Here is a 14,454-nt window from a genome sequence, read left to right on the forward strand (position 1 = left end):
GCCTTGCAAGCACGGAGACCACCAGCACTGTGCAGCCACTGCTCAGATACTCAGCAGGCTAATGGGAGCACAGAGGGACCAGGAAGCCACACTGCCACAGTCCTTGGGCTAATCCAGCAGCAGGGCAGGGTGGCAATGTGCACCAACCCACAGCAGCTGACTGCAGGCTCTTCTCCTTACCTCTGTGTGTTGCCTGACGGGGAGTTCCTCACTTTGGGGTTACTGGAATGCATTGACAGAAATCCTGAGCTCACAGTCTCACACACACGCAGATGGGCTCTCGTCAAGTTCCTCTGGGGAGCGTGCCGCCAGAGGCAGCGTCGAAGCACTTCCTGCCACCCGCTTCTCTCAGTGCTGGCTGCCTGCTTGCCTTTTTTCTCTTTGCTCCTCGCTGCTTTTGCACTGGGCACTTCCCTCCTGCAGCTCCAGCATTCTCTAGATGCGTGCCTCCTGCTGCCCAGGGGAAGTCTCGCATCTCCAGGGCACGCTGCAAACCACCCCACAAGGAGAGAACAGAAAACCAATGAGGAACTTCCCAAGCAGATGTGTCTGGTGTGAAGCAATGCACGGCAATTCTTCCCCCATTCCCAAGAAGACAGAGAAGAAGAGCTTTCAGACAGATGTGAGTTTCAGACCAGAGGCAGCCCTGGCTGGCCATTCAGTTTACAGGCAGTGAGGCCATCTTTCCTTTGTCCAAAACAAATCATTCTGGAGTCAACAAAACAGGGAAGCACCTTGTATCTGAACACTTACATTAAAGACACTTCAAAAGTCAGTAGGAAGCCAAAAGTACAAATCCCCAACATGACTTAGCTATCCAAAATTCCCCTGTGAATGGCCGTAATCTGATATTTCTTAAGAACATAAACTCTGCTTAAATCTTTTGTCTCTTTGGTCCAATATACCCAGACATATGTTCAATGATGTGTGCTAAGGGTTACACAAAGGGAGAAAAATAAAATAAAATTCCTTCCTGACCACCTGTAAGTTACTGCTCTGTGTGATTACTCTGAAAGCATGAGGGGTTAGTCACTCATCATATCTATTAGAAAGGTCAAAAAAGCACTGGAGTAGTACCCAGCTAAATTTGCTCAGTAACACACCGCACATTAATGAGGCTTTAAAAAAAAAAGGCACAAAAAAAAGCAGCTGCTTTTTCAGCTTCTTTCTAAGAAACAATATGCATGACGCAGGCAGTAAGGCACATAAAGCTGTTTCTGGAGGTGGAAACTATTGAACATTACTGTTTACGTGCTTTGGGCTAAATTATTTTGGAACAAATTTCTGTCTTGTTTATGTTTCAACAAAATCTCTCCTGTTCATCTCACCTACTCAGATGCAAATCCACTTAATTTAGAATCTAACCAAGATTTATTGTTAATGTATTAAGCATTGCTAGTTAAATATTATTCAAATGTAAGTATTCTCGATATTCCTTCTCAGCACCAAAGAAGTAGTTTCTTCCCATATATACCAAATGAAACAAAATAAATCTTATTAGGATGGGAGTGTCTTGAATTTTATGAAGAAACTAGTGTTCAAACTGCATTTTAAAACAAAAAATTGGCTAATGTGCTGATGACACCAGAGGATTAAAAGACACGGGCACTTTGTGATCACCTCTGGCCAAGTAAAGTTACCAGCAACTTAAGTATTAAGCACCATGGTTTTTCAGTTCCCCAAATTTGTACAGTTGTGAGGTTGTGCTGTTACACATCTTAGTGACTTTGTGCTGCTCTACTTTAATATGATCCACACTGCAGTAGTTGTGTGAAGTTCTGCATCACCTACAAAAATTCTCCTCTCTACCCCACATCTCCTCAATGAGTCAGAGAAGTCATCCTACTGCCTATTCTCACCTCCACTGTGCTGCATGAACCTATTAATGTGGGGAATGTTGCTGCAGGAAATGTCTCATTTTAAAGGCCTCTTATCAAGCATAATCAGATGAACTTCAGTCTGAGCCACACACTCCAGAGGACTCACACACCTCTCTGGGGCTATTAGCTGGTTATCCCGCTGATTTTGGGAACAATGTTGGAGTTACCCTATCCCTTTTGTTCCTACTATCATGTTGCAATTACAGCTGGTTCTATACAGATACATTAAAGAGGAGACAGAATCTCTTCACACATATCTAAATTGTATCATCTTTGCATGCAAATTTGGCTCCTGTGTCTGTTTTGTTAAATAAAACTGTAACATTATCAACAGCACCCAACTCTGCTTTCCAAGAGATTGACACATCTGTAAAAGACAGTGGAACTCTGTGAAACTTCTGCACCCTCACTAAAGGTGAAGGTGTGACTGAAAATACAGTGAATTCCAGGTAAAAAAAAATGCGAACAGGAGTAACAGCACAACAGTGTGCAGAGCTTGATGCTTACAGCAGGACATAGATGCCTGCATGATGAACTTAAGTATTCTGCTTGCTTAATCCTCTGCTTTTCCATTTGGATATTTATACATTATGTTACCTTTTATTACAGGATGAGAATTGTCTCAAGGGTCCCAGTCTTGTACAGTGCAATGAGAAAACATGAAGATAAGAATCACAATCACACTGGCTACATGGGATTCCTGACATCACCAAACTTTCAAGTACTTCACCCAGGGGTGGGAGGAGAACCCTCCAATTTTTTAACCTTTTTTATTATTCTATATACACATCTTCCATATACTAGAAGTGATGTGCTGTGCAAGGGAATTGTGTTTTCCAATCTCAGTTTAAATTTATTCTTACCAGAGAGAGCTATAAAGGATACATCAAAATATTCATTGGAGCAACTCAACTTCCTCAGTTTCTTATTTCTGCACATGGGGAATGTACCATCTTTTATAATGTGAAATGGAATGTCTCATGATTTTTCTCAATGCACTTCTAACACATATATGCCTGGGAATCTAGGGTTCAATAATGGAAAAGCCCTAGAGAAATGTATTTTTGCAGCTGGAGTCTGCCTACCATAGCAAAGCCTGTATCATTGCTTTAAAATTAGAGGTAGGGTCAGTGACAGTAAATGGTCAAACCACTTTTCAAGACATTTTGGAAAGCTACATCCAAGGCTGTATTTTCAAGATGGCTTTAAGGTATGGCAGGCAAAGGCTGCAGAGAAATGGGATGGTTCAGCTGGCTACTCATTCTCACCACATCAGGGAAAGATCTGAATGCAAACTAACCCAAGGAGAACAACAAAAATTTCTATCCAGCTGGATTTTCCCCCTGACCTGGTTGATCATGTAACCGCATCACTATCATTACAAGCTCAGAAGAGGAGGTGAGAACAGGAGAAAATGTAGCCCCACCCCACTTGCTTGCCGCCTACAATTTGGATGGCTTTAAATTAATTCAAACTTTAACTGCATAGACAAAAGAGATGGATCTGCATTCGTGGAGATATTGTAGATCCTTGTTTTTCCAACAAGTAGCTTACCAAGACCCCTGGTGTCACGACACTGCAGTACTCATCGTGGAGGCCATGAGTTGCAAACCACTTGTCTCACAAAAAACAGTCACCTGGAAAAAGAAGAGAAAAGGTTTCACCAACAAGAACTCACAGCTAAGCTGTACACCCCTTCCATGCATTCAACCACAGAAGCAGAGAAATCAAAAGCTGCTCTGAACCACCAAGGGGAAGCCTCTGCTCAGCTTGGAAAGATTTATCAGCACCCAAGAAGCCACCATCAGACCGGAAGACTCTGAAGATCCACGCTGCCCATGGAGGGGAAATAGGGCAGACCTGCTTTAGCACTCTCAAGTTTAGCCAGCTGGATTCCCATGAGCTCATCTGTGCTTAGAGAAGCTGGCACAAAGCTTGGGCATGTCATCTTCCCTTCTCTGCACCCATCTCTCTTCAAAGGCTCACCTTCCCCTCACAATGTGCCCAGCAACTCCTGCCAAACCCTTGTGCTTCATATGTGCAACCTCCTCCACAGCCAGACAATGTATAAACAGAAACATCAAATATCAGGTAAAGCCAGGCAATCACATCTAGGGGAAAACCAGGCAGCTTTTAGAAGCAGGAAGCACTATCTACTGCTCTGGCAGCTCCTACTTCACATCATTGCACACCCTACAGGAGGAAGGGAATCCAAAGCAAGTTTAAGTGCCTGAACTTTCAGCAATACAGGGAAACGCAGGCTCTGAAGAGCAGCTTACTGCTAAATTTGAGGTTAGCAAAAAAACCAGCAGTGACCTGCCAGCTTCTCCCTCACCCGCTGTGAAAACTGTAGAGGCTGCAAGACAGTATGAATCCAGACAACACTCACACTGTCAGAGCCAGTGTGGTATCTCAGAGCACTCTCAGCTATTTACACAGCATGGACAGCCTTGCAGTTAAAGTACAACTGCAAACTGAAATCACTACCAAAATTCTTCTGTGTAATCCCAATGCATTCTGCTGACCAGATCTCCTGACAGAAACACAGGAGCTGGAGGCTCAACTAGTTATGCATTGTGAAAGCCTGTGCATATTCTCTTCCCTCCAACATTCTCCCACTATTATCTACTGCAGCTTCACCTTAATAATGTAGCAATGTGCTGCCATGTAATCCACTTCACAAAACCAAACTACAAAGCTAGTCCCAAACAATGCAGCTACATTCTCCACCCAGTCCAGCCAAATCAAACAATGAAATCATCAACGTGATAGACCATCCTTATCTAGCCAAGTCACACCTGCAGACAGAAGCTGAAACAAACACCTATCGCAACAAGCTGCTTCATCCAGTAAAACTCACCACAGCAGCACAATCATCCCTGAATCCAATTACCCAGTTATATCTCCTCTCCCCTTTCCCCCACCCCACCCAATGAAACGATACAGGCCAAGCCATGGCAGTGCCAATACTGACACACCTCTACGAGAGCAGGGACAGGAATCACCTTTTCCCTTAAAGAGGAAAGCGTGTGAACACCAGCACACATCAGGATGGAGAGAATCTATCACAAACATTGCTCAGAGCTCTATTCCTTGAAACATTCAATCCCAGCCTTGCAGACCATAGCTCAGGACTGCAAGAGGGGCACCATCGATCTTTTAGGCTACCCAGTTACTGCACTGTAATTCCATTCCCTAGTGTCCCATCTCTGCGGCTCACCTGCACGGTCTTAGCCCTGTCAGCACAAGGCAGTTTGCATCGCAGTGAAGTTAAGGGCAAAAGGCTGACAGCATGCACACAAAACAGCTACCACAGAGTAATAAGATGCAAATGCACATCTCAGTTTACCTTTCAGTTAAATATTTTGACCACCCCTGTACTTCCATGAACCAGCCACCATATTACTGCACTGCAAATAGAAGGTTTAAAAAAATTCAAACTAGCTAATTCCTATTTTATGGCCTTAAGCTGAAGAAGCTTGATAGTGACAAGTGGTCAAGTACCTGGAGGTATATAGCATTATGGCTATTCCAGCAGGAACAGCTGCAGTTATCATTGATTCACTTCAGTCTTTTCTCCCTCTATGAGGAGGAGAATGTGGAGAGATGAAATAAAAGCATACCAAGTAGATAAAAGTATCAGACTTGTGGCCTGACTGTGACATGAAGCATTAAAGGCAAGAAACCTTTCTCTGCATACAAGAAAGAGCACACTGCTATTTTCCCCATGGCCTTTCTGAGACTGTCAGTCTGTGCTGGACTGAGGGTGGTGAGAGCTCAAAATCAGCATGGAAAAGGAAAAAAGGCTGAAGACCTGCTGCTGCAGAAAACAAATGAGAACTTTGAATGCAACTGAGCCTGCACCCTGAATTGTATCTGTGACAGTGGAGGGGGTAAGGAAGGAGAGAGAGTGGAATAAGGGATTGCTAAGGGAAGACCAGAAGCTTTAGAAGGAACCAAGAATAGCAGCAGCAGGAGGCATTTGAGCAACCACTGATCCTGACAGCCACCAGGAAGCAAACTTCTGCAAGTGCATCCACCAGTGGATTCCCTGTGTGACCTGGGAGGTGGGGCAAGGCAATGAATCAGCCAACGCGCTCCTTCAGCACATTTTTACTGGGAAGGGCACCTCCAATTTCTCCGACCCTCATTCAACCACATGAGAGGGAGAACAGCTGCACTGGCAAAAGGTGACTCCACTACACCCAAGATCTACCACTGGTGCTCATCACGTGCTGCACTTAGCAGTTTTGTTGAGCATTTGCTTATTTTACACACTTGCAGCTGAGCTGCACATTACTTTTTAATAAGCTGCTGTTTAATAAAGTGCTTGATTACACACCTCATTGATAAGGAGAGCGACTGGCAAACAAGGAGGACACAGGAAGTGTTATTCAAAGCTTTTATTGAGCTGTCCGACTTCCTTAAGATCACGTAAAAGCAAATAGATAAAATTACATGAATATTCTACACCCCATACATCTCCCTATGACACTTGAGGATAGAGGGACACAAGACACTTCAATCCCTTGAAGCAGTCCTAATTTTTAGACAGGGGTCCCTACACAGGGCTATTAAATACACCTTTAAATCTGTCTCTGCCTCCTAGCAAAAGCTGTCCTCCTCATCCTTTCCCAGGAATGGATAAAGCACATGCCTGTCACACTACTAGGATTGAACCCATCATCATTCAAATAGGTCTGTCAAAAATGCAACCTTACCTTCTGCACACCAGCTCTGTACTGGACCCAGGAAAGCAACATCAACCAGTGTAAGCCAATCCAACTCTATCCCTTCCAGCACTTGTGAAGATATAAATAATATTCAGGAGACAACTTTCCTGTTTCATCCCACAAAGTGTCCATGTGCTCACTGGCACTGGCACAAAGGAAGCAGTGCTGACTGATGGCAAAGGCATGCATAGACTTATGCTTATTGAAATACATTTGTGCCCATCTTCTGCCAGGTCCCAATGCCCTTTTTTGTAAACAAGGGCAGAAAATACCTCAGGTACCTTCAGATAGGTAACTTGGATACCTAAGGGTAGGTGGAGATAAGTTGTTCTTATAAGGTGATTAGACAGCAACTCACAGCCAGTCATCCATTTTTAGATGGTCCTAACCTACCCTGAAACAGTATGGACTTTCCTATGTTCATGTCATAACAATAAAAAATGATGCACAAAATTCTCACAGTCTCCCAGAAAATTCCATCTTACCACATCAGAGAAATCACTGCTATTCCAAAGTCTACACAGGATAATCTCTATGTTCACAGTTTTATACCAGAAGTTACTCTCAATAAACAGAATAATCAAGAACTTGTAGCAAAATAAGTTTAGGTGACATGAATGTGGGGGCTACACAATCTCCACCAGGCAGCATTGCAACTTCCACAGGGAAAATACCTTCTCCTGTGGTGGTGTGTAAGCATCTCCGTTGAACTCTAAATGAGTGGGTTATTGCCCACAACTAGATCCAGCCTGAAGCACAGAGCAAGGGGCTGAGCAAAGACAGATTCACCTGAAAGTCGCACCTTGAAGACCAACAGACACAGACAGGGAAAGGGCATGCAAGATTCTATGCCATTACACGGAGAGAAGTTCCCTTGAGTTGCTTCATTTAATGTAAGAATTTAGGACCACAGGATAAGCCTCCTGTAAGAATATTTAATCAGGCCCATGCAAACACAGTACAGTGTGGTCACGCAATGCAGCTCTGCTGAGCCTACCTGTGCCTGCCCATCCACACCTCTCAAATAAGACAGTACAGACACCCTTCCTCCCATACTTCCTCCCAGCCCCTATCACCACAGATGGGGGCCTTTCCCAAAGAACAAATCTCTCCTGAAGTCCATTCAAAACAACAAAGGCCACAGAAAATCCAACCTTTTGCTCTACATCCTTAAAATGCGCAGTGAAGACAATCACTGACAAAGCACAATACCAACTCAAAGGCTCAGAGAATTAAGTGCTTTATGAGTTTCTCATGTCACTATCCCCTTTTCTGAGAAAATGGTATCTCTAGCAACTATTCTCTTCCTTTTGACAAGTACATGGATAACCAACAGTAGCCATGATATAAAGGCGTATAAGTAATCAGTCTTTTTAGGTGCTTTAAAAAAACCATTCCCTAACAGTCTTTTGCAACAGACATGTTGCCCGCTACTCTCACAAGTGTAACTTTCAAGAGTTGTGAATAACACTAACACTTCTTGTCAAACAGACAACTGTATGTCCATTAAACTTTATTTTTAATGTATTTAACACCTCAGTGCATAATTCAGTGGGGATGTATGGCTGTCCTAGACAGCATCTGACTCTGTACAACTCCTTCTCCAAAGCAGTGGAGGAGACAGACACTTATGGACACTGGTGACCAAATTCAAGGTGTACACAGACAAACACTGAGAGCTTTTCAATTTCCCATCTGCTATTATGTAAAAAACACTTGAACTACTTGGTTCACTTGGGACTGGAACAAGCTCTTGGCAGATTCTGACACAGTTCCAGAAATCAGTCTGGGGAAAAAGCCAAAAGAAAAATTCTTTTAAAAACCCCTCAAAGCCTAAGCTACAGCTATCTGCTTCTGAACAGGAACATGATGAGCACTTCCCCTCAGCGCTCCTGCCATTTCAGCTGCAGCAGCAGCAGTGGCACTGGCAGGTGCGGGTCGGCCGGGGTGTCGGGGCTGCCATCGCGCTCCCTGTCACGACACCGCGCTGACCTCAGCTCAGCCTGGCACACTCCAGCGCAGCTGCCAACATCACTTCAGCTCCACCTCTGTTAGCAGGGCTGGGAGCAGCCCATGTACTTTACAAGTGCAGTTTGGAGCTCCCTACGCGGAGCGTTGCTCACCTGAGCAGCAGCTGGGCTGCCATGGAGTGCCAGCTATTGTAAATACTGATAAAGATCAAATGCTCGAGCAATAAGGGATTTTTCAAGAAACATTTTAACAGTATTTCCCTAATATATGACAGGCTTCTGCAGCTTTCCATGTCATGTTAGCAGTTCATAGCCTTAGCATCAGTCAGCATTGTCCAGTGGGCATGCAGGAGTCCAGTGGGTAATGAGAGTTCTCTATGTCCTGCTTTCATAGCTTTGGCTTCTGTCAAAACTTCATTTACTTTTCAGGAGTTAAGAGAAGCCACAGGCAATCTCCTTCCTCTTCCTTCTCTGGGTTTATTTTTTGAAAAATTTAAATAGGGACATCAGCATGAACAACCACTGGTAAAAGACACCTGTGTCAAACTTGCCAGCAGGCCATTCTCTAGAAACTAATCTGCTGAAAGGGGCTGAGGGAAAATATGCTGAAATACTGGACAGGGAGACAGGATGAAGGAGACAGCAGTTTGCTCTTCTACAAGTATTAACACCACACTGCTTAAACAAAAGGTTTGGGAGAAACGAGTCACTAATCAGCTCAGCACAGAAAAAACCCAAGTGCTTTTTTCCTTCCCTTTCGGCATCCCTTCAACAGGCTCCCAGAATGAAAGATAAGAAGCAATCCTCAGGCGTAACTCCTTGGGCTGCAATCTTGTCAGTTTTCATAAGCTAAGTGGGGCTGGGATGGGTCAGTACAGGACAGAGCTCCTCTGAGAAAAACCCAGTGCTACAGCAAGCAGCAATTCCCCACTCTGCTGCAAGGGGACATGACACACGACACCAGCCGGAATTGCTGGGGGCGAGCCATACACCTTCCTTCATGTTAACCTTCACCTTTACAGCTCTCTGCTCTCTCTCCTCCCAAATGAGCACTTTTCCAATGCCCCCCTGAGCATCACTACCTTCCAGCACTGCCTGCCAGACCAGTTTTTGTTCAGTCCTGTCACCACCAGCTCTGCTCCTCTGCATGAACCCTCCTGCTGTTCTCAGGCACCTGGGGAGCTCAACACCACAAATCTGGCATTCCCACGGGAGCAGAGCTGAAGACCTACTACATCCCGGCAGCTTACTGCTGGGAAAAATGTCTGCCAGGGTGTGCTTGTCCCTGGTGCACTGAACCTCTCATTCCTTTGCTTTTAGACCCACATTAGGCATGTGAGAGGCAGCACGACCCTCAGTGACACAGTGCAGTGATTCCAATACTGGCTTCCCAGTTATTAAATGCAGGATCCTCCACACAGCAATGACTCTTCTAAGGAGTAAGGCACTTCAAAGAACTCCAGCAAGCAAAAACTGCATGTACACAGTACTCCACGATGCTACATGATTATATCAAAGCTGCTGGGATGAAAAACTGACATTTGATAAATAACATGAGGTCACCTCAAAGATCTCAGAACACTGCATGTAAAAATGTTATTTTGACAAGAAATTAAGCAATTGTATAATCAGGTCTATTATCAAATCTACTGCTTTGACACGATCTTATAGAAGTACGAGGAGCATGCAATTCCAATTGCTGCAGGATCCTCCCTCACTCAACACAAGATGTAGGCATTTAATATTCCTCTAGTTAGCCACGCATGTACAGCACAGCCTAACGCACTTCAAAGTATTTACTGTGTTGTATAAACACAGCGCTATTTTCAAAGCCTCATAACTGTCAAATCAAAGCTGCCTTTCACTAAAGCATTCAGAAGCATTTCTGCTGGATGGTGGCTATTTGCCTGACAGTTTCAACCTTCTATCCCCCAACCACAAGAAGGTTAATTTTTTTTGTATATATGCATATATATATATAATTATTATTTTCAAGAGGCAGAAGAAAGTATTTTCTTGCTAACGAGCTGTCAAATCATTTTGACCTGAAGTTTTTTTAGTTTTTTTTCCTAATACATACATATAAAATGTGGTGGAAAACTTCCACCATCAGAAGTTCTGAAAAGAGTTTCTGCATACACAGGACTGCCTCAACTGTCCATTGTACCAGCTGTCCCTGTTGAGGCTGTAGCTGCTCACCTTAACACACTATGACTTGGTTTTATATTACACTGCAAATACATTTCTAATCAAACCTCAAACAAATCCAGATTGGTACATAGAAAACCTTGCCATTTCACAGGCAGTGGAACAGTGATATCAAGACACCTGAAGAAGTCAGTTTAGTAAAATGCAGAAAGCAGAGCTCTGAGCAACCTGAAAAATGGTCTGCACTGCTTGATCTCACCCAGTGTTTTTATCAGTGAACCACTAAAGCAGAATTTTTGTTCAGGTCTTCACAACTCTGTACACATTGCAAAGGTGGCAAAGATAGCTTGACACAACATACACAGGCAGACTCACAGACTTAAAGCAATTTGTAGAGCGTAAGTAACACCGTCGAGTAGATAAATCACAGGGCCGTTAAGAGCCGAGCTCTGTTCCCAAGTCTGCCACCAAATCCAAGCAACCCTGGCTTTAAAAGAACCCATAGGCCCCAGCCACCCCGCTGATAAGGTAAAACAGATATCTGCACCCTTTGTTCACAAGGCACAGAGGACAACCACAGGCACACAGAGACCATCAGCGACAAGGTGGGTCAGTGATTTAAAGCTCTCTTGCTCTGCTACTATGCAGACAGAGCCTCACCAGAGGAGGAAAACACAGCAGCACTGCTTTCTTTAGAGGCCAAACAGCCATGCAAACAAGACACCCAGCTCAGAGTAACTGCCAGTGCTAGGAGCTGAGCAGGCAGCAAGCTGTGTGGCTATCTGTGCCTGAACAACAACTGCTCTGAACTCAACACAGAAAACAGCAAGCTCTCCCTCGATTCCATATGCAGCTAAATTATTGTGTATATCATCCACTCTTTATGCCATCAACTGTACCACTAAGGAGCACGTAAAACCAGCGTTGTTTTCAAGATTACAGCACCCAATTTCCAGTGAAATCTCAGAGGACATGGCTCCATCTTTCTTTGTTGAAAGAAATCATGTCAGTGGTAAAAGGCACTTTTCCTTTCCTTCGAAAGGATTTCATTGATTCTGCCTAGGCTTTAAAAAACAAACAGGCCAAACACCTTATAGCTCCCCTGTTCATCTCCCTTCCCTATGTCACAAACATCTTCTTGGAGGCCAAACAAGGAAAATCCCACTTCTGCTTTTAAGTCTGTCTGAAAAAAGGGATCTCTCTAAAGAGATAACATTCATTCTTCAGATATAGTTCACTGCAATTTCATAACAGTATTTAAAATAAATTCAATTAGTGTTGTCAAAGTAGATCAAAACCAGAGTGCTCACATTCAACTCTGCAAAAGAATATGTAAGAACAACCCACAGAAGTAGGAATAAAGCAAATGTAAAAAGTTGTGAGGCAGCACTTCACAATAGCCACAGTTTACCAGATTTAAGGATGGTTCACCTGGATCCAACCAGAAGCCTATGGCACATCTCATATGCTGGTTCTCAATCAAGTTTCCAGAGAGATGTGAAAACCCTGCAGCAAACCCAGGCACAACAGGCTACTCCATCTCTCCCTCCCTTTTCCAATATGGAAGCACAACTGCTAGAGCAGAATAAAAAAGAAGGCTTAGACCACAGGCTTAATACCTCTTCCAAAATTTCTACTGCCACTGATTATGATAATTGAATATTCTTCATATTCTTAAAGACATCTGATGCTTTTTAACTCTTGTTGAATTCTTGCTCCTCAGCAAGATTCTCACAGCATGAGTTTCACTGCTTAATTGCAACCATACTAAATAGTCTATCGTCAATTTACAGTACATGTTCTGTATCATCAGAAAGTCTTGAGGCAGCAGAAACTGTTCCATAGCAAAGCCCCAACACTCTTCTGTTGGCCCTGCTTAAAGCTTCTTCAAGAGGGCTTCTCTTTTGATACCTCGCATATACGTTCAGAGATGATTTTTGGCAAAAAGAACAAGGTAAGCTGGAGGAGCTGTTCTCAGGCAAGGGAAGCTGTAACAAACAGGTGTAAAAAACATTTAGCAAGTTTAGCAGACTCTTACCAATGGAGTTAGATGAGCATTCCTTTTGGCAGCACTGCCAGCTTAGAGAACTGCTGGTACCAATATTTACTCCCACCCCTGCACCACACTGTCTGATGTGCCCGTGGCAAACCAGTCTGGCAAACTGATGCAGGCTAAGTATCATCGTTTCTTTGCCAGGCTACTTCTAATCCAGATCAGCTCCCTGATCCGTTCCAGCATCCAGCTGCTCCAAAACAGCAGCACCAGCACACACAGCAGGGTGGTGCAGAGTCAAAACAGATGAGCACCAAGGACTCCTCAAATCCCAGCTCTAGCACTGAAGGAAGAGCTCACAGGAATAGAACAGAGGGCAGCTCGGCCCACAGGTAAGGGTGCAGTCACAAAGCACACCCCTGCTTCTTCAAAAATATAAATCAAAAGTTAACACTGGAACAGTTCACTTGGATTCAGCACATTAAATATCACTTACTGTTGCTAACCAGTGTTTATGAGCCTGCATGTTCTTAAAGGCAACCCTTCAGAAATTTCCCAACAGATCGATTTTTTTTTTGTTCAAGTTCTTCAAGATTATCTGGACTTCCTAATTATGAATAAAGTTCCTGTTCTTCTGGACTTGTATAGTGCCTACTACAAAGGAGGTCAAGCTCCAAAACAATTAAACTTTTAAAACAGTAAAAAAAAAAAAAACCTAACAGACAAGTAAGGGTACGTAGGGGAAAGCTCTTTTAAATTCAATAGGCAGAGCAGTGCTTGAACAAAAATTCAGCAATGAAATCTCCTTCCGTTCACAAATTGCTCTGAAAAACTGAGTTAACACCTTTATTTTGCCAGCAGGAAGACTACAGGGACTCCAGCAGAGCTTGTAAGCAGGAAATCCAAGCCCACAGCAAAACTTGCTGGGTTAAAGGACTTCATATCTGTGTAAACAGACCACAGACCTTAGGGAGGCACAGAGATTTCTGTGAAGTCCAAGGCCACACAAACGAGTTAGAAGGATTTTATGAAGGCTGCCTGCATTGCCATGAAGAAATTCTGACAAACTTCTACAAAGCAGAAGAGAAAAAGCCCTGCAAGGTAAAGGTAGCACAGCTCACATTTAAGATAAAATTAGTTTGAATACTCACTTGAGTGTAATTGCTTCACAGGATAAAGTTGTTGTTGCTGTTTGGGGTTGGGTTTTTTTTTTCCTATTGAATTTATAAAAGACCAGCAAAATTCCTAAGCCATAGGCATAGTTTGTGAGGCAAGAGAATTGACACAGCATGTCAAGAATTCAGAGGAAAAAACAACATCTAGGAAGAAACACGTAGAAATAGGTATAGGAAGTCAATGTGCTGCAGAGTAGCAAGCCTTTGAATAGCTGGGAAATATGGATCAAAGGTACTCCATTCTTATCCACATCAAACATATAAACTGCTCAGAAAAGCTGTAGTATATGAATATTTTAGCCTTGTGGCTTACAGTCGCCTCAGTTTCTATATTTGGATATTTGGTGACAAATGCAGTTTGGCTGTGGACTAACCCTAACTGAAAACAATCCAAGCACATGAACTGTAAAGATGAAATGTAAGATGGGGGGGGGAAGGAGGGGCAAAGGGAAGAAAGGGAAGAAAGAATCCACACCCTTTGTATCCATAATATCCAAAAGAGACCTACAAAGTTTCTGGTTGTATGATCAGAAACCTATTTATTTTTTTTCACAT

At 43.4% G+C, this 14,454-nt stretch overlaps 1 protein-coding gene across 1 annotated transcript in view; it reads right to left on the reverse strand.

Moving 5' to 3' along the window:
- Positions 1–14,454, reverse strand: part of BCL9 (BCL9 transcription coactivator) — a 28,732-nt gene that overhangs the window by 10,230 nt on the left and 4,048 nt on the right. Inside the window, 2 exon segments of the mRNA XM_030971136.1 lie at positions 181–487; positions 3,435–3,517. Coding sequence (XP_030826996.1) covers positions 181–233 — 53 coding nt within the window. The 5' untranslated portion in view covers positions 234–487; positions 3,435–3,517.

This window comes from Camarhynchus parvulus, chromosome 1, assembly GCF_901933205.1.
Source record: "Camarhynchus parvulus chromosome 1, STF_HiC, whole genome shotgun sequence".
NCBI classification, from domain to species: Eukaryota; Metazoa; Chordata; class Aves; order Passeriformes; family Thraupidae; genus Camarhynchus; species Camarhynchus parvulus.